General features: G+C 55.5%; 2 protein-coding genes across 3 annotated transcripts; one reads left to right on the top strand and one right to left on the bottom strand.

Moving 5' to 3' along the window:
- Positions 1-220: 220 nt before the first annotated feature.
- Positions 221-2,784, bottom strand: TMEM253 (transmembrane protein 253). The gene is made up of 6 exons (XM_036841822.1): positions 2,700-2,784; positions 2,437-2,580; positions 1,993-2,103; positions 1,844-1,900; positions 1,190-1,336; positions 221-841 (listed from the first exon to the last, which is right to left on the bottom strand). Exons 2-6 carry the CDS (start codon positions 2,542-2,544, stop codon positions 761-763), a joined length of 504 nt encoding a protein of 167 aa, XP_036697717.1. The 5' UTR covers positions 2,545-2,580; positions 2,700-2,784; the 3' UTR covers positions 221-760.
- A 2,504-nt stretch (positions 2,785-5,288) lies between these two features.
- On the top strand, positions 5,289-13,545 carry ZNF219 (zinc finger protein 219). 2 transcript variants are annotated; one of them, XM_036841820.1, is made up of 6 exons: positions 5,289-5,314; positions 9,978-10,069; positions 10,364-11,516; positions 11,586-11,771; positions 12,085-12,216; positions 12,480-13,545. In XM_036841820.1, exons 2-6 carry the CDS (start codon positions 10,064-10,066, stop codon positions 13,082-13,084), a joined length of 2,082 nt encoding a protein of 693 aa, XP_036697715.1. In that variant the 5' UTR covers positions 5,289-5,314; positions 9,978-10,063; the 3' UTR covers positions 13,085-13,545. The 2 variants fall into 2 exon arrangements, with proteins under 2 accessions (XP_036697715.1, XP_036697714.1); XM_036841819.1 differs by having other exon boundaries at positions 5,290-5,314; positions 10,364-11,771.
- The last annotated feature ends 421 nt before the right edge of the window (positions 13,546-13,966 follow it).

The raw sequence follows: 13,966 nt of genomic DNA, 5'->3' as shown, positions 1-13,966 counted from the left end.
CTCAGCCCCTGCCCGTCTCCGAAGCTGCCGGATGTAGGAATGTAGACCCACAATCAGCTCTCCGTTACCGAGGTTGGGGTGGTGGCGCCCCCGCGCAGAATAGCCCGTCCGGCTCCTCCCTGCACGCTGGGCCAGTGGTCGCGTCCGAAGAAACTCTCAGCCAAGCCCCGACTTCCAGGGTTTCGCGTCACTTAGCAGATGCACAGCGCCCCTACCGCGGAGGGAAGGTTCTTTATTTCCCAGCGGGCCACAGGGTAGCGGGGCATCCTGGGATTTGTAGTCTCCGCTAGAGTAGAAAGGAACCGGATCGAAGCGAGAGAACGAAAGCACCCGTTGTGAATTGATTTCAGAGAGTGGGCGTGTACGGGTTTTTAGTGGATGGGATTGTGAAAGGTGGAAATCTTGGAAATAGTGAGATGAGGCACATGTGAAGCAGGATGGGGAGGCAGTGGGGAAGGAGGGTGAGGATAGAAGGGAGAAAATGGGTCTAGCTGAAAGTTGGTTTAAGGATATCCTGCAGGCGGGCAGATTTTCAGGGCGGTGAGGTGGTTTAAGACTCGGTCTAGGTATTGCTTTCCGCAGCAGGGAAGGAAAAAGAAAGGGGCCTAGTCTGCGTGAAGATTGAAGGCACTCCACCAGACTTCAAGTAGGTCTCAGGGGACTCCATCTAGTTTGAGTTCGGTGGGATGGGGTGCAGGAGGGTCTGGAGAACGCTCCCGCCGGGTAGGAAAGCAACACCTGTCTGCTTCCCCTTGCCAGCTCACTCATTTGTTCTGTTTGCTCTGCTAGCCACCGTGGGACCAGTCTCCAAATCAGGAACTTCCTCTAATTCTGAGAGACCCTGAAAACCAGACAGGTGTGAGGCAAGCAAACTGTAAGGGTGAGAAATGAGGAATCCCAGACAGATGCAGCTTCCTCCTCTCCCATTTTTTTTCTCGTGTTCCCATAGCCCTTCCAATATTTACGCAGATTTCTAATGCTCTCCCACATTTTTAGCCCCATTTAGATACTCAATTCACTCTTACCCACCACTAGGGGAGAAATGTCCAAAGCCAGAAAACCAGTCAGTTTCAGTTTAGGACCCCTTCCTTTCCCTGCTGCCCCATTGTTTTCCCTTAAGTACCATCGACCAGGATAGCCAGTGAAAAAATGAAGTGCTAGCTAGCTGCTTCCTCCCTGCCCTCAATACCTCCTGCAGCTCCTGGTAGTGCAGACTCTGGCTCTGGCAGCATCCTGGCTTCCTCTGGCTCAGCAGGAACAGGGAGTATGCTGAGACCAGCACTCCCCCTAGGGTGAAGGCCTCAGCACTGAGCTCCAGCACCAGCAAGCCGGCTAGCTGTAGGTAGATAGGGCTGAGGGTGTGCTGCAGGGGACCCTGCACCTATTTGCCCCTGCCCTTTCCCCTCCTCTTGCCTCCTCATCCTCCCCCATTCTCCTTTATTCACTTGTACCTGGGAGGGGACAGTTGGGGCAGACATCAAGGCTGTCTTCACCACTTCGACCACGAACGCAATGAAGCCCAAGATCAGATTGAAGGTGTTGAATAGCATCATGGCGTGCACCTGCCAGTGAGTTAGTTCAGCCCTGCCCAGCCTAGGGGACTCACTGCAACCCCAAGCCCCACCTGTAGCCTAGCTGAAAACAAAACTCAGCTCCTATTCTTCCACCTCCAAACGGGACCATCAGCCCTCCAACTTCCTTGTTTCCCTCCTCAGTCTTTTAGACCAGTCACGGGCAGATAACTAACACAATTAGTCAACAGTTAGAAATCCACTTCCTGGGCTGAGGTGTGTGTGTGTTTTAGGGGGTGGGAAAATAGTACTGCATTCTCTTCCCCTCTCACCTTCCAGAGACGGGGTGCTCTGCGCAGCTCAAGGGTTACAATCCCAGTGAGGAGACCCTGAATGATGAGAAAGGCAAGTGGTGAGCTCTGGCCCATTAGGGAGGGGCCCCCAGGACCTTTCTTCCACCCTCCCATATGGTAGTTCTTACCAGTACGCCAGGCCCAAGTGGCAGTGCTGTGGCCATGTGACAAGCAGAGTTCAGGCAGGCAACTGAGATAGCAAAGGGCACCACAGCCACTGCCAGCCATAGCTGGCTCACCTGGAGGCCGGATGCAGGGTAGTTGAAGGAGAACTGTTAGGGATTCCCTTCCTTCCTCCCAAGTGGTGGAGAGTAGTCAACCAAGAGCCATAAAAGAAGGGGATATCATTTAATTTTTTCTGCCTCATGTCATAGTTCAGTTACTTAACTATGTGTTTTCCCCACATGATGGAAGCTACTTGGAGATGAAGGGTCTTGCATTGTTTATTCTATGTTTCCTCCACCCTCCTCCCACTCAGAGCCTACCACAGTTTCAGGCAGATGATAGGTGCTCACTAAACATGGGTGGAATTGAATTGGGGTACAAGTTGGGGTGGGGCAGCCTGGCCTCACCGCCAGCACCAAGAGGTGCCCACTCTGCCTGTGCCTGGCCCAGTGCTGTAGCTTTTCCAGACGAAGGCTGGGTCTGTCTTGCTCTCGCTGACCAGCTCTCTCCTCCATGGCTCCCTTGACCACTAGAGCTCAGTGCTTCCTAGCCTGGGAAAAATTCATTATGGCACCTATCAGGAGACAGGACATGCAGCAACATCTCTTTCAGCTGCCCCTCTGCCTGCTTCCAATATCCAGGGACTTGAGGCTCGGGGCCTCACACTTACCTAGTCTGAAGCAGCTGCTCCAAAGGGATGGGTCCCAGCTGGCCCTGGAGCTCCTGGTAGGGCCCGGTAGCTCAGAGCAGAAGACAAACTTGTCCTGGCAGAGACAGGCTATCAGGGCTGGGGTGTGGTGGGGCAAAGGTCCCTATGAGGGCCTCAGGATCCAGGGAGTGGTGCTGGGTAGACACCAGCCTCAGTTCACTCCACAAGACACCCAGCCCTAACTCATTCTGTTCCTGTTTCCTACTGACCCCACCTCTGCCCATCCTGGGTTCCTTTTCTGATCACTCACCTTATCCACTCACCTTATACATGGACACTACCACCCTGGGCCCCAATTTCCCCCCATTTCCATCTAATCTTTCTCCTTTTTTTAGGGGGCTTCCTCCTCAAATTACTTGCTGTTCCCTAGGGAAATCCCACATTACTCTCTGAATTAGTCCCGTCATTACTGCTTGAAGATTTGTCCCAAGACCAGCCAAGACCTGGCTTCCTGTCTCTCACTTTCTGGACAGTTTCTCCTCTCTCATTCCTTTCTTGAAGGATTTACTCTGGATCGGACACTGACTAAGTGGATGGAGAGCTCTATTTATAGTAGGGATTGCTTTTGACTCAGTGATAACCTGCAGCTAGACATGTATAGAAGATGGTCCTTAAATGGTCAGTCTCGGGAAGGACACTATTGCAACAATTAATATTTTTGAGGGACAGAAGTTGCCTTGCAGCCGGGCAAACTCTGCCACTTTCCGAGCTGTGTGGCCTTGGATACATTATTCTACCAATTGAACCTCAGTTTGTTGAAACTGAGTGATTAAAAGGGGGATAATAATATGACTGTGAAGGGTTGCTGACTCAGGGTAGGTGCATAATAACCATTAATGGTGCTGATGAGGTCATACTGATGTACCTCATATACTACAGGGCTTATTCAGAAGCTAAGCTAGGGTCATTTATTCATACAATAAGAAGCAGAATCACATGGGCCCAAATATATATTCTGTACATCAAAAATAGGAAAAGTCCATCTTGGTGCAGAGCCTGAGGTCTGGGGGCAATCAGACCTATGTTCAAAGCCCAGATCTACGTGGGTGACCTTGGGCAAGGTACTTAATCTCGCTGTTTCCTTATCAATAAAGGGAATACCAATCTCAAGAGATTGCCTTAAGTATTAAAAGAGAAAATGCATATGAACCAACTCAGTCCAGCACCTGGCACATACATGCTCAGTAAATGTTAGTGGCTATTATTATTATTATTGATTACAGAAGACGACTGAGCCAGAAGACCCCCAGGAGTTAGTACCAGTAGGCAGGGTCCTGGGAGGCAAGTGGCCTTTGTAAGCCACTTCTGCCCTGCTCAGTGCTGGGCCAACACTCACTGGAACACTGTGCCCACTCTTCTTTCCTGGGGAGTGGAAATCACATTTAAAGGGATCCTGAGAACTGTTGTGTGTCTACCCCCTCCTCGATCCTTATGTACATTAATTTTATTTTGTGGCAATGGCCTGATAGAATGTGAGATGTTGGGCTGAGCATCCCTGAGCTGGTAGGCCAGTGGAAAGCGACTCTTTTAGCCTCATTTCCCTTACCTGTAAATGCAGACCAATTATATTTCACAGTGTTATTGGAAGGATTATATACTATTAAATATGTGAACAGGCATTCGGTAAATATTGATTAAATCTAAGTATCCTACTTACAAATTTGCAGTCCCTGTCTGGATTACAATCTCCTCCAGGGAGGGTACTACATTCCCCTCATGTGTTCATCCCCCACGGCGCTGAGCATAGGTGCCTGGTACTTAGTAAACACTCAGTAAATATTTGTTGTGTTGAAGAGCCATTAAAGTGACTTAAGGAATGGAAAAACAGAATTCGAGAGGAAGGAGCAGGAATTGTTTATCAAGAAGGGAAAGGACCGGAGAGTAACTTTAATAATGTTTCTTATACGGCAGACATTAACTATCTCTATAATCGCCCCTCCTCCTCCCCCAAAAGAGAGGCAGAAATTGTAAGGGAGAGGCTTTGAGATAAAACCCCAGGAAGAACTTCCCGAGTCTGTGCATGTTGGGGCAGAAAGAGCGGCAGAGCCAGCTCCTTCCCTGGTATGTCCGGGTTTAGGGTGGGAGGGGCAGTCCGCTTGGAGGCTGGGGGAAGGACGAGATGACCTTTCAAAATCTCTTCCAGTCTCCTGTTGGAATCATCCGTGCGCCCCACCCCCGCTCCCTCCCTCCTTCCCTCCGACAGCGCCCCCAGTCTCCAAACGGCCCGCACCCCGCCCCTGGCGGCCGCCTCTCGCGGCTCCCGGGGTCCCCAGCTCCCTGTCCCCGGAGCCAGAGCCCCGCTCCCGCTCTCGCTCCCGCGCGGCTCCCAGCCCCGCCGCGCCGCCCCCCGCATGCTAATGGCCGGGCCGCCTCCCGCCGCACACAATGCGGGCCAGGGCCGGGGGCGGGGGACCGGGGAGGGGGCGGGGGCCGGGCCGGGGGCGGGGGGGCCGGGGCCCGGCGCATCTCCCCCGGCCCCACGTAACGCTGACGCCCGCGCCGCCGGCCCGCCGCCCGCCGCCGCCGCCGCCGCCGCCGCCGCCGCCGCCCGCTCCGCCGCCGCCCGCCCGGGGCTCGTGAGTAGCCGCTCCCCCCACTCCCGGCCCCCCCTCCGCCACCCGGCCCCCGCCCCCGGCCCCCGCCCCCCCTCCCGGAGCGGGGGGCCGTTACGCGCTCCCGGCTCGGAGCAGGTGCAGGGGGCGGGGGCGGGGGAGGGGCGCCGGCTCGGCCCCAAGCAAACTTCGCCCAGAGCTCCTGGGGGGGCGGGGTGGGGGCGGCGGCCACGGAAGCCTGGAGAGCTAGGGGGGCCTCGAGGGAGGGGGGGCAGGTGGGGGAGCCGGGAAAGCGAACACCAAAGGGGAAAGGCCAGCGGGGGTGGGGGGGCGGGCGTCTTTGTAGGGGCCCGAATGCAGGGCGCGAGGGGCCTGGGGTGCGGGGCGGCAAAGCTGGGAGCCAGAGTGGATGAGTGCCCCCCGGCCCAGGTAGGGCTGATGGAGGAGGGGGAAGGGACCCAAACTCTCCGGGAGCGGGGGGTGGGGGAGGGGAGAGGATGGGGGGTGCTTCCCTCTCTGCGTCCCAAACAAAGTGTCACAAAGAGCTCGGCCGGCGGCAGCGGCGGAGGCGGCTGCAACTCAGCTTTTGTTCTCCCGGCCCGGGTAGCTGAGCCCTGGCCTCCCAGTCTCCCAGCCCTGTCCCCCATCATCCTTCTGGTTTATCTTCCCCGGGAGGGGTCTGGGGTGCTGCTGGAAGAACCTCTTGTGCAGGATGAAAGGTCTTGCCCTACTTGCCAATCTACTTCTGGGAGGGAGATTTTCCCAGAGGCTCTCCTACCCACTCCCCACCCCCTAATCTGAGAACTGAGGTTCCTATGGGTGCCAAGACTCTGACCTTTCTAGGGTCAGCTCCAGCTAAAGGGGCTTAGGGCTGGCTACATGCCCCCTCCCCCAAATCCAGGTGTTCCAGAACTTTCAGAAGAGGGGTCAAGTTGGGACATGCCCCTGGGATAAGATTCTCCATGGTGGGGTGGCAGTAGGTGAGCAGGTGTACCTTCTTCTCACCTCATGCTGTACATTTGAAACCCATGACTGAGGTCTCTAACCCCAACTCAGGGCAGTGAGGATGGAGGGAAGGAGGCTTTCCCAAGAACTCGATCTAAAAGGTGGGCAAGCTATGCTGTGGGGTCAGTTTGGGGGAGCCACCTGAGCAATGAGGTTCAGAGGGCCATGGAGAGGAGACCATAAAAGTGAACTACTGACATGTCTGTGTGATAAAGGTGGTCTTGACTCTAGACCACCTAAGGAGTTCCCTTTCCTTTTAACTCCATCTAGTGCAGCGTTAATCAATTGTTAGGGGACTTGGAAGGTATAAGGATTTTCAGAGGGAAAAACATCAAGTACAATATTAGAAATGACCAGAGGCAGAGACCTAGTCACAAATATACTTCAAGTCCTGAACACTTGCCCCTTACACTTTGACCCTAAAAACTTTTGAATCACAAAGCTTGAGGGACAATCTTCATGGTCCTCCAGTCAGCAGATGCTTCTATGTACTTGTCCCAGTTGTTTCTAAGAGTCTTCTCACCAACCCTTCCATCCTTCCCTACTCAGTAAGGTATGATGGTCCACACAAGCTCTCCTAGCACATAAAAGGAATCGGCCTGTTGCTTTGGAAAGATTTTAGGTCCCTATCCCTGGCCCCGCATCCCTATAGAACCCAAATAAGGGTAAGGTAACCCTTGATTCCCAGTGGGGGTGGAAAGTAGGTCAGTGCTACTGTCTGGCTAAGTCTCATGGCTGGTGTTTAGGGCCTGACTATAGAAAACTCTGACTATTGCCCACAGGCAGTACATGCATGATCTAGGTCCCAGGTCAGTTCATAAAATCTGGGGCTCTGTCAGTGCTTCTTCCTATTGAGAAAAACTCATGGGATCAGGTTCTTGGGACCCCATTTGGTGAGGAGATGATTCAGGAGATCTTGACTGGGCCTAGGAGGGTCTCTTAGTGGTTTTGTTGATTTGAGGCCACCCTCTGGGGAAACTTTCCCTTCTTGGGAATTCAGCTTCAATTTGGGCCTTCTTGTATATCACTGGATTTCCATCCTGGAAACTGCTATGTGCAAAGCAGGTTTTTTGTTTTTGTTTTGTTTGGGGGAGGAAGCTTTTGCCCAATTCCTACTCTACTTGCCTTGGATATGAGGTCAGCCTCCCGTGAGGTATTTTGTTTACTATCCTATAGGCAGTTTTAGGGGCTCTAGAATCTTCTCAGAATCAGAGTATGTGCCCATAGGTTAGTCAGCTATGACCATGCAGTATTCCCAGCCTCCCCCCTCCTCCCCCACCATCTGCTTCCTCTGAATATACCAGATTGGCTGTACACCAGGATGTTCCGGGAATCCCCAGGAGAGCAACAGAATGTGATGGACCCACATACGATGCCTCAGTAACTCATTCCAGGATGTACAAACTGTAACTGTCAGAACACTCCTTATAGCTAATTAAAATTCTTCTAGTTACATCTATTTTCTATTATATCTGTCTATTTTCAGTGACATCCAAAAGGCCAAAATAATCCCTCTGGTACCACTATTTTTTTTCCCCCTCTATGGTTTCCAGATAGGAATTTTTACAAATCCTCTGGCTTTTCTCAGTGCCTTATCTGTGGTTCTAAAATGGCAAATGTGGCCCCTCTAGTACTTCATTGCTCTATGGTACGGAGGTGGCCAAAGTGGCTCCTCTGGTAGCCCACTGCACTCTCCATGGTACTGAAGGAATGACCATTTGTTTCAGCATCTTTCTGGGGTCCAGAAGAGTCCTGTGACTCAGAACCACAAAACTTTTGAACTGGAAGGGACCATCAGTATAAATCAGTCCAAGCCTCTTATTTTACAGATGAGTAAACCAGGAGGTTAAGTGATTTACTGAGGATTGCAGGGCTATTAATGGTCTGACTGGGCCCACAAGAGTCTTGCACCCCTCAGTTGTACTCTAATTCACCTTTCATTATACTACTCAGCGAACTTGGCTAGGCTCTTGGTCTCAGGAAAGGGGCTTATTTCGAGGATCCAGAAAATGAGGGTGGATGCCTTAATTTGGAGCTACAGAAATACAGATATTAAAAGTGGTGCTGGAGGTTGTTTACTGATCCTTGGACAAAGACATTTTGTTAATTAATCTCCTCTTAATAAAATTCCCATAACACAGATTCCACATGTAACAGGTACCTGCCCCTTCATAGAGTCTTATCCTATCTACTAAATGTCAAAAATTAAAGAAGCCTTGGATCTCCAGAGCCTTTTCTCGTTGCAGGGCTGACTCCTGGCTCAGTTCTCTTCTATTAAAGATCCTTAAGCAAAGTAATGCTGAGTCCTTTTCTTTCTCAGTAACCGATTTCAGTTTCACAATGCCTATTGTAAGGAAGTTCTTTATATCTCAAATATTCTTTCTATCTCAGGCAAAAAAAAAAAAAAAAAAAAGGTTAGGCCCACATTTGTCTAGCCTTGACCAGATACAATTCTATATGTAAGTAAGAAAGATAGACTGGATGACTTCTGATCCATTCTCCTAGGCCTATCTCCATGAATCTTAATTCTGGGGTTGCTTCTAAGTCCTAATGCTTACCTCCTCTGCAGCTTAGAATCAGGAGGTTCCACCCCCGACCCCACCCCCCCTTCTCCAGCCACCAAGTCCTCTTCCTCTCACTGCTCTTCATCCTCAGAACTGGAGCTCTGCACATCCCAGGCCCAGAGAATTTTAGCCTGGAGAACTTTAACCCTTTCCAGCTCACAGTATGTGCTGAGCCCCTATCTGTGCAGATGGCCCAGCCCCGCCCCCCGTCCCTCACTCCAGCCTCTTGAGCTCAGAGCCTGTGTAATCCTCCTCTTGTGTGAGGGAGCCTCTCCCCTGCAGAGAGGAGGAAAGCCTGCTTTGGAACAGCCCTGGACAAAGGGGCTGAGATGCCCCATCAAACTGCAGGCTCCAAGGTTTGAAACAAGGGGATGAATCCTATCCGGTATTTGCAGTTTTTAACCCCTTCCCAAAGCCAGCAGCGCCCCTTAACTTCCACTCCTCCCCCAACTCTCTCTTCATTCCCTCTCCCTCTGGCTCTCTCCCCCTTCATGCCCCTCCCCCTCTGTCTGTCTCCAGACTCTCTGCTGCTGGGAGGTGTTTCTCTCCCATGCATGAATGAGTCTCTGTAATGAATGGAAATGAATGGATCAGGAATCCAGGCGGAGGGAGGAAGAAAGAGGGGGAAAGACAGAAAGACAGGGTAAAGGCAGAAGGAAGAACTATGGAGCCTGGAAGAATGTTTGGCTGGCTGGTCAGTTAGCGGTCTGAGAGCAACTGGTCCCACTTGGATAACTGGGGAGCATGGCAAGCCCACCCCATTTGCTCTTCAAGCTGCACAGCCCAACCTAAATGAGAGAAGGGTATACTGTGATGGTCTCCTCCACCACGAGGGTTGAGAGGAAGTGGGCGGGGGGGGGCTTGGTGGTGGTAGTGGTTGTTCTGGACAAGGCATTTAATACGAATAATTTGGGGGAAGAAATCTGGGTTATCAGGGAGACTTGTGGGCAAATAAAGGAGTACAAGTTTTGAAGACAGCAGCCCCCTCCTGTCTCAGGATGTAAGGAAGGAGAAGGGATAGGTTTCAGGGTGCTAAGAGTCTGGGGTTTGGGGTGACTCTTCCCACTGCTGAAAACCAGGGCTCACCTCTTCCTCCAAATCTGTCTCTCTTGCTTTAGCTCTTCAGCACCTGTTGCCTTCACTAGCAGCTTTTCCTCCTCCTCTTCCCTGCACTCCTCAGAACCAAAGAATGTGAAGGGGGTCCATGGAGGTGAGTGAAGCTCTGGCCTGAACCTATGAGTACCTGCAACTATACTTCCTCCCCTCCCTACCTCTCTCTCTTTCTCTGTTTGGCCGCCCATTACCAGAAGTTGTTTTCGTGGCCCTAACAGCTCAATTCCCATTCATCCCCGAGCCTCCCCAAGGTGAGTGGGAGGGGCACCCAGTGTTAGTGGTTCAGGCCCTGACCCACCCTCCCTCGGGTTCCTCTGGCTCTCCATGCCCTTGCTTTCCCCACAGCTCTCCCTTCTCCACCTTTTTGCTCTACTCACATCTTTCTCCACAGGGCTCACGTCCCCGCGCCCCGGGCGGCCACCTAGCGCCGTCGCCACCGGCCTTCGACGGCGAACTGGATCTGCAGCGCTACTCCAACGGGCCAGGCGTAAGCGCCGGGTCTCCGGGGATGGGAGCAGTGGGCTGGTCTGAGAGTCGCACAGGCGAACGGCGCTTCCCCTGCCCTGTATGCGGGAAGCGCTTCCGCTTCAACTCTATCCTGGCTTTGCACCTACGGGCGCACCCAGGCGCCCAGGCCTTCCAGTGCCCGCACTGCGGCCACCGTGCTGCGCAGCGGGCGCTGCTGCGCTCGCACCTGCGCACGCACCAGCCTGAGCGCCCGCGAAGCCCCGCCGCGCGCCTGTTGCTGGAGTTGGAGGAGCGCGCGCTACTGCGGGAAGCGCGGCTGGGGAGACCCCGAAGCTCAGGGGGCCTGCAGGCCACCCCTGCCACTGAGGGCCTGGCGCGGTCCCAGGCTCCTTCGTCGTCCGCCTTCCGTTGCCCTTTCTGCAAAGGCAAGTTTCGCACCGCGGCGGAGCGCGAACGCCACCTGCACATTCTGCACAGGCCCTGGAAGTGCGGCCTGTGCAGTTTCGGCTCCAGCCAGGAGGAGGAGCTGCTGCAGCACAGCCTGACGGCCCACGGAGCTCCTGAGCGCCCCCTGGCGGCCACCTCGGCTGCACCCCAGCCTCAGCCTCCACCCCAGCCTGAACCCAGATCCGTCCCTGAGCCCGAGCCGGAGCCTGAACGTGAGGCAACCCCCGTCTCCGCTCCTGCTGCTCCCGAGGAGACCCCCGCGCCTCCGGAGTTCCGCTGTCAAGTGTGTGGCCAGAGCTTTACGCAGTCCTGGTTTCTCAAGGGCCACATGCGCAAGCACAAGGCCTCCTTCGATCATGCATGTCCTGTTTGTGGCCGCTGCTTCAAGGAGCCCTGGTTCCTTAAGAACCACATGAAGGTGCACGCCAGCAAGCTGGGCCCGCTGCGTGCCCCGGGGCCTGGTTCTGGGCCTGCCCGGGCACCCCAGCCTCCTGACCTGGGCCTGCTGGCCTATGAGCCTCTGGGTCCCGCGCTCCTCTTGGCCCCGGCGCCCACCCCGGCTGAGCGCCGTGAGCCTCCGAGCCTCGTGGGATACCTGAGCCTGCGAGCCGGCGAGGCCCGGCCCAATGGTGAGGGCGCTGAGCCTGGGGCTGGCCGCAGCTTTGGAGGCTTCCGCCCACTGCCCTCTGCTCTCCCAGGCCGGGCTCGCCGGCACCGCGCGGAGGAGCCAGACGAGGAAGAGGAGGTGGTGGAGGCAGAGGAAGAAACCTGGGCCCGCAGCAGGGCGGTGGGCCCTCTGGCTTCACTGCCCCCGCGCTCAGGCGAGGGCCCAGGGCACTCTGCGACTGCTGCGGGGGCCCCGGCGAGGTCCACCGCCACGCAGGGTACGTAAGGGTCTCCTTTCTCTGAGGATTTTGGCATCCTGGGCGCACTCTGACGCCACCACTGCCCTCCTGTCCCCTCCTTTTTAAAAAGGACCTGTTTCTTATTTCCCAATTTTCCTCCTCTGGAGGCTTTACAACCTTTTGAGGGTACATTTCCACTCACAGCAAATCAGACCCCTCAGGTTCCCGCAAACATGCTGTTTCCTTCTGGGCTGGGAGGGGAAGCAATACTGTGGGTGGGTATGGGGACACACGGCCCTAATAGGGTTAGGGCATAGGGTCCCTCTGACTTCTTTTAATGTGTGTATTGCAGAAGAGAATGGGCTCCTAGTTGGAGGGACCCGGCCTGAAGGGGGCCGGGGGGCCACCGGCAAGGATTGCCCCTTTTGTGGAAAATCCTTCCGCTCAGCGCATCACCTCAAAGTGCACCTGCGAGTGCACACAGGTGAGGGGGGCAGCCTCCGGGGTGGGGAGGGGACTGGAGGGCAGGAAGGGGTGTGAGAGGTTCTATGGGAAACGCCGGGAGATGACATTCGGCTGCCTTCGGATTGTCCAGATGAGATCGTTAGGAAACGCCTCTTAATTAAATCGGAGGGGTGGGAGAGGCGCGGTTTTCTTCCTGGCCCGGAGGTCTGTACGTGGAGTGAATTGCGGGTTAGGGCTGGCAGTGATGGTGACTCGGGCCCTATCGCACCCCCCTCCCTCCAGGAGAGCGCCCCTACAAGTGTCCGCACTGCGACTACGCGGGCACCCAGTCCGGGTCGCTCAAGTATCACCTGCAGCGCCACCACCGGGAGCAGAAGAGCGGGGCAGGCCCCGGGCCTCCTCCAGAGCCGCCACCCCCTTCCCAGCGGGGTGCAACCCAGTCGTCGGGAGCCAAGCCGGCTGCGCAGCCTGCGACCTGGGTGGAGGGCACAGCGAGCTCTCGGCCTCCCTCGAGCGGCGCCGCGTCGGGGTCCCGTCGGAAGCCCGCCAGCCCCGGGAGGACCCTGCGCAACGGGCGAGGCGGTGAGGCCGAACCCCTCGACCTGTCCCTGCGGGCAGGGCCGGGAGGCGAGGCTGGGCCGGGGGGTGCCCTCCACCGATGCCTCTTCTGTCCCTTCGCCACTGGAGCCCCCGAGCTCATGGCCTTGCACCTGCAAGTGCACCACAGCCGCAGGGCTCGGGGCCGCAGGCCGCCCCAGGCCGATGCATCCCCGCCCTATGCCCGGGCACCGTCCGGAGAGACCCCTCCCAGTCCTCCGCAGGAAGGGGAGGAGGGCCCCGGGCTGTTGCGTTCAGGAGAGGCTGGGCTGGGGGGGCAAGAAAGGTAGGGAGCCCTCTTACGGGCTGTTAGCTTAGTGAGTTTACCCCGCAGGAGCGGGGCCGCGCTAGAGGTAGTTGGGTAGAGCAGCCAGCAGGGGGCAGCGTGGGACCCATATCCCAGCCCCGGGCGGACCAGAGGTGGAGGGGGCAGAGGGCGTTAGGAGGGTGGGTGGGCGATACCCACCCAGCCCAAGAGAGAGTCACAGTGCCTTAGAAGTGGCAGGGGTGAGGATCAAAGAACGGGGTCCCAGGGCTGGCAGAGAGGAGTGTTCCTGGTGAGGGGCAGCTTTGCCAGTCTTTGCTGGTCCATAGGCGTGAGAGTTTATTTTTGTACAATGGGTGGGGGTGGGGGCACTGTACCCTTCTAGCCCCTCCAGGGGCCCTGTAGACGTTGCTATTTTTGGTACGATTCCTGTCATCCCTGTCGCAGAGTTGTGTCCCCAATAAACAGGTGTCTTGAGGCACAGGGCACTGTGTCTGCCTGCCTATGTCCTGTCCTCCTTGGGCCACTGTGTCCAGAAAATAGTCATCTCTTCAGGCACTTTTTATCACCCAAAGAGCTTGGTAAGAAACTTGGGCTTTACCCTCAGGCTTTGGCTTAAGTAGCACAGGGGTGGGGCCCAGGAACGAGCATTTAACAAGTAGCCTAGGGGGTTCTCATGTACTGTGATCTGAGGACCTCATTTTGAGAACAGCTGAATGGTGCTGGACCCCAGCTTGACTGTAACCAGCTCAGCCTCAAGAAGTGGGTGCAGCATGAGAGCAGGAACTTCAAAGGGTGCATTGAGCCTCTGGGGGCCACTCCTCTGGGAGGGCGCACATTCACCCAGGCACGGGCCCAGCTTTGGCCCAGTAAAGGGTACAGGGTACCTTGCAGCCTTGGTTTTATC

The sequence above is a fragment of the Balaenoptera musculus genome, chromosome 2, assembly GCF_009873245.2.
Source record: "Balaenoptera musculus isolate JJ_BM4_2016_0621 chromosome 2, mBalMus1.pri.v3, whole genome shotgun sequence".
NCBI lineage: Eukaryota > Metazoa > Chordata > Mammalia > Artiodactyla > Balaenopteridae > Balaenoptera > Balaenoptera musculus.
Note: the sequence above shows the minus strand (reverse complement) of the source record. Positions and strands in the feature narration are given on the sequence as shown.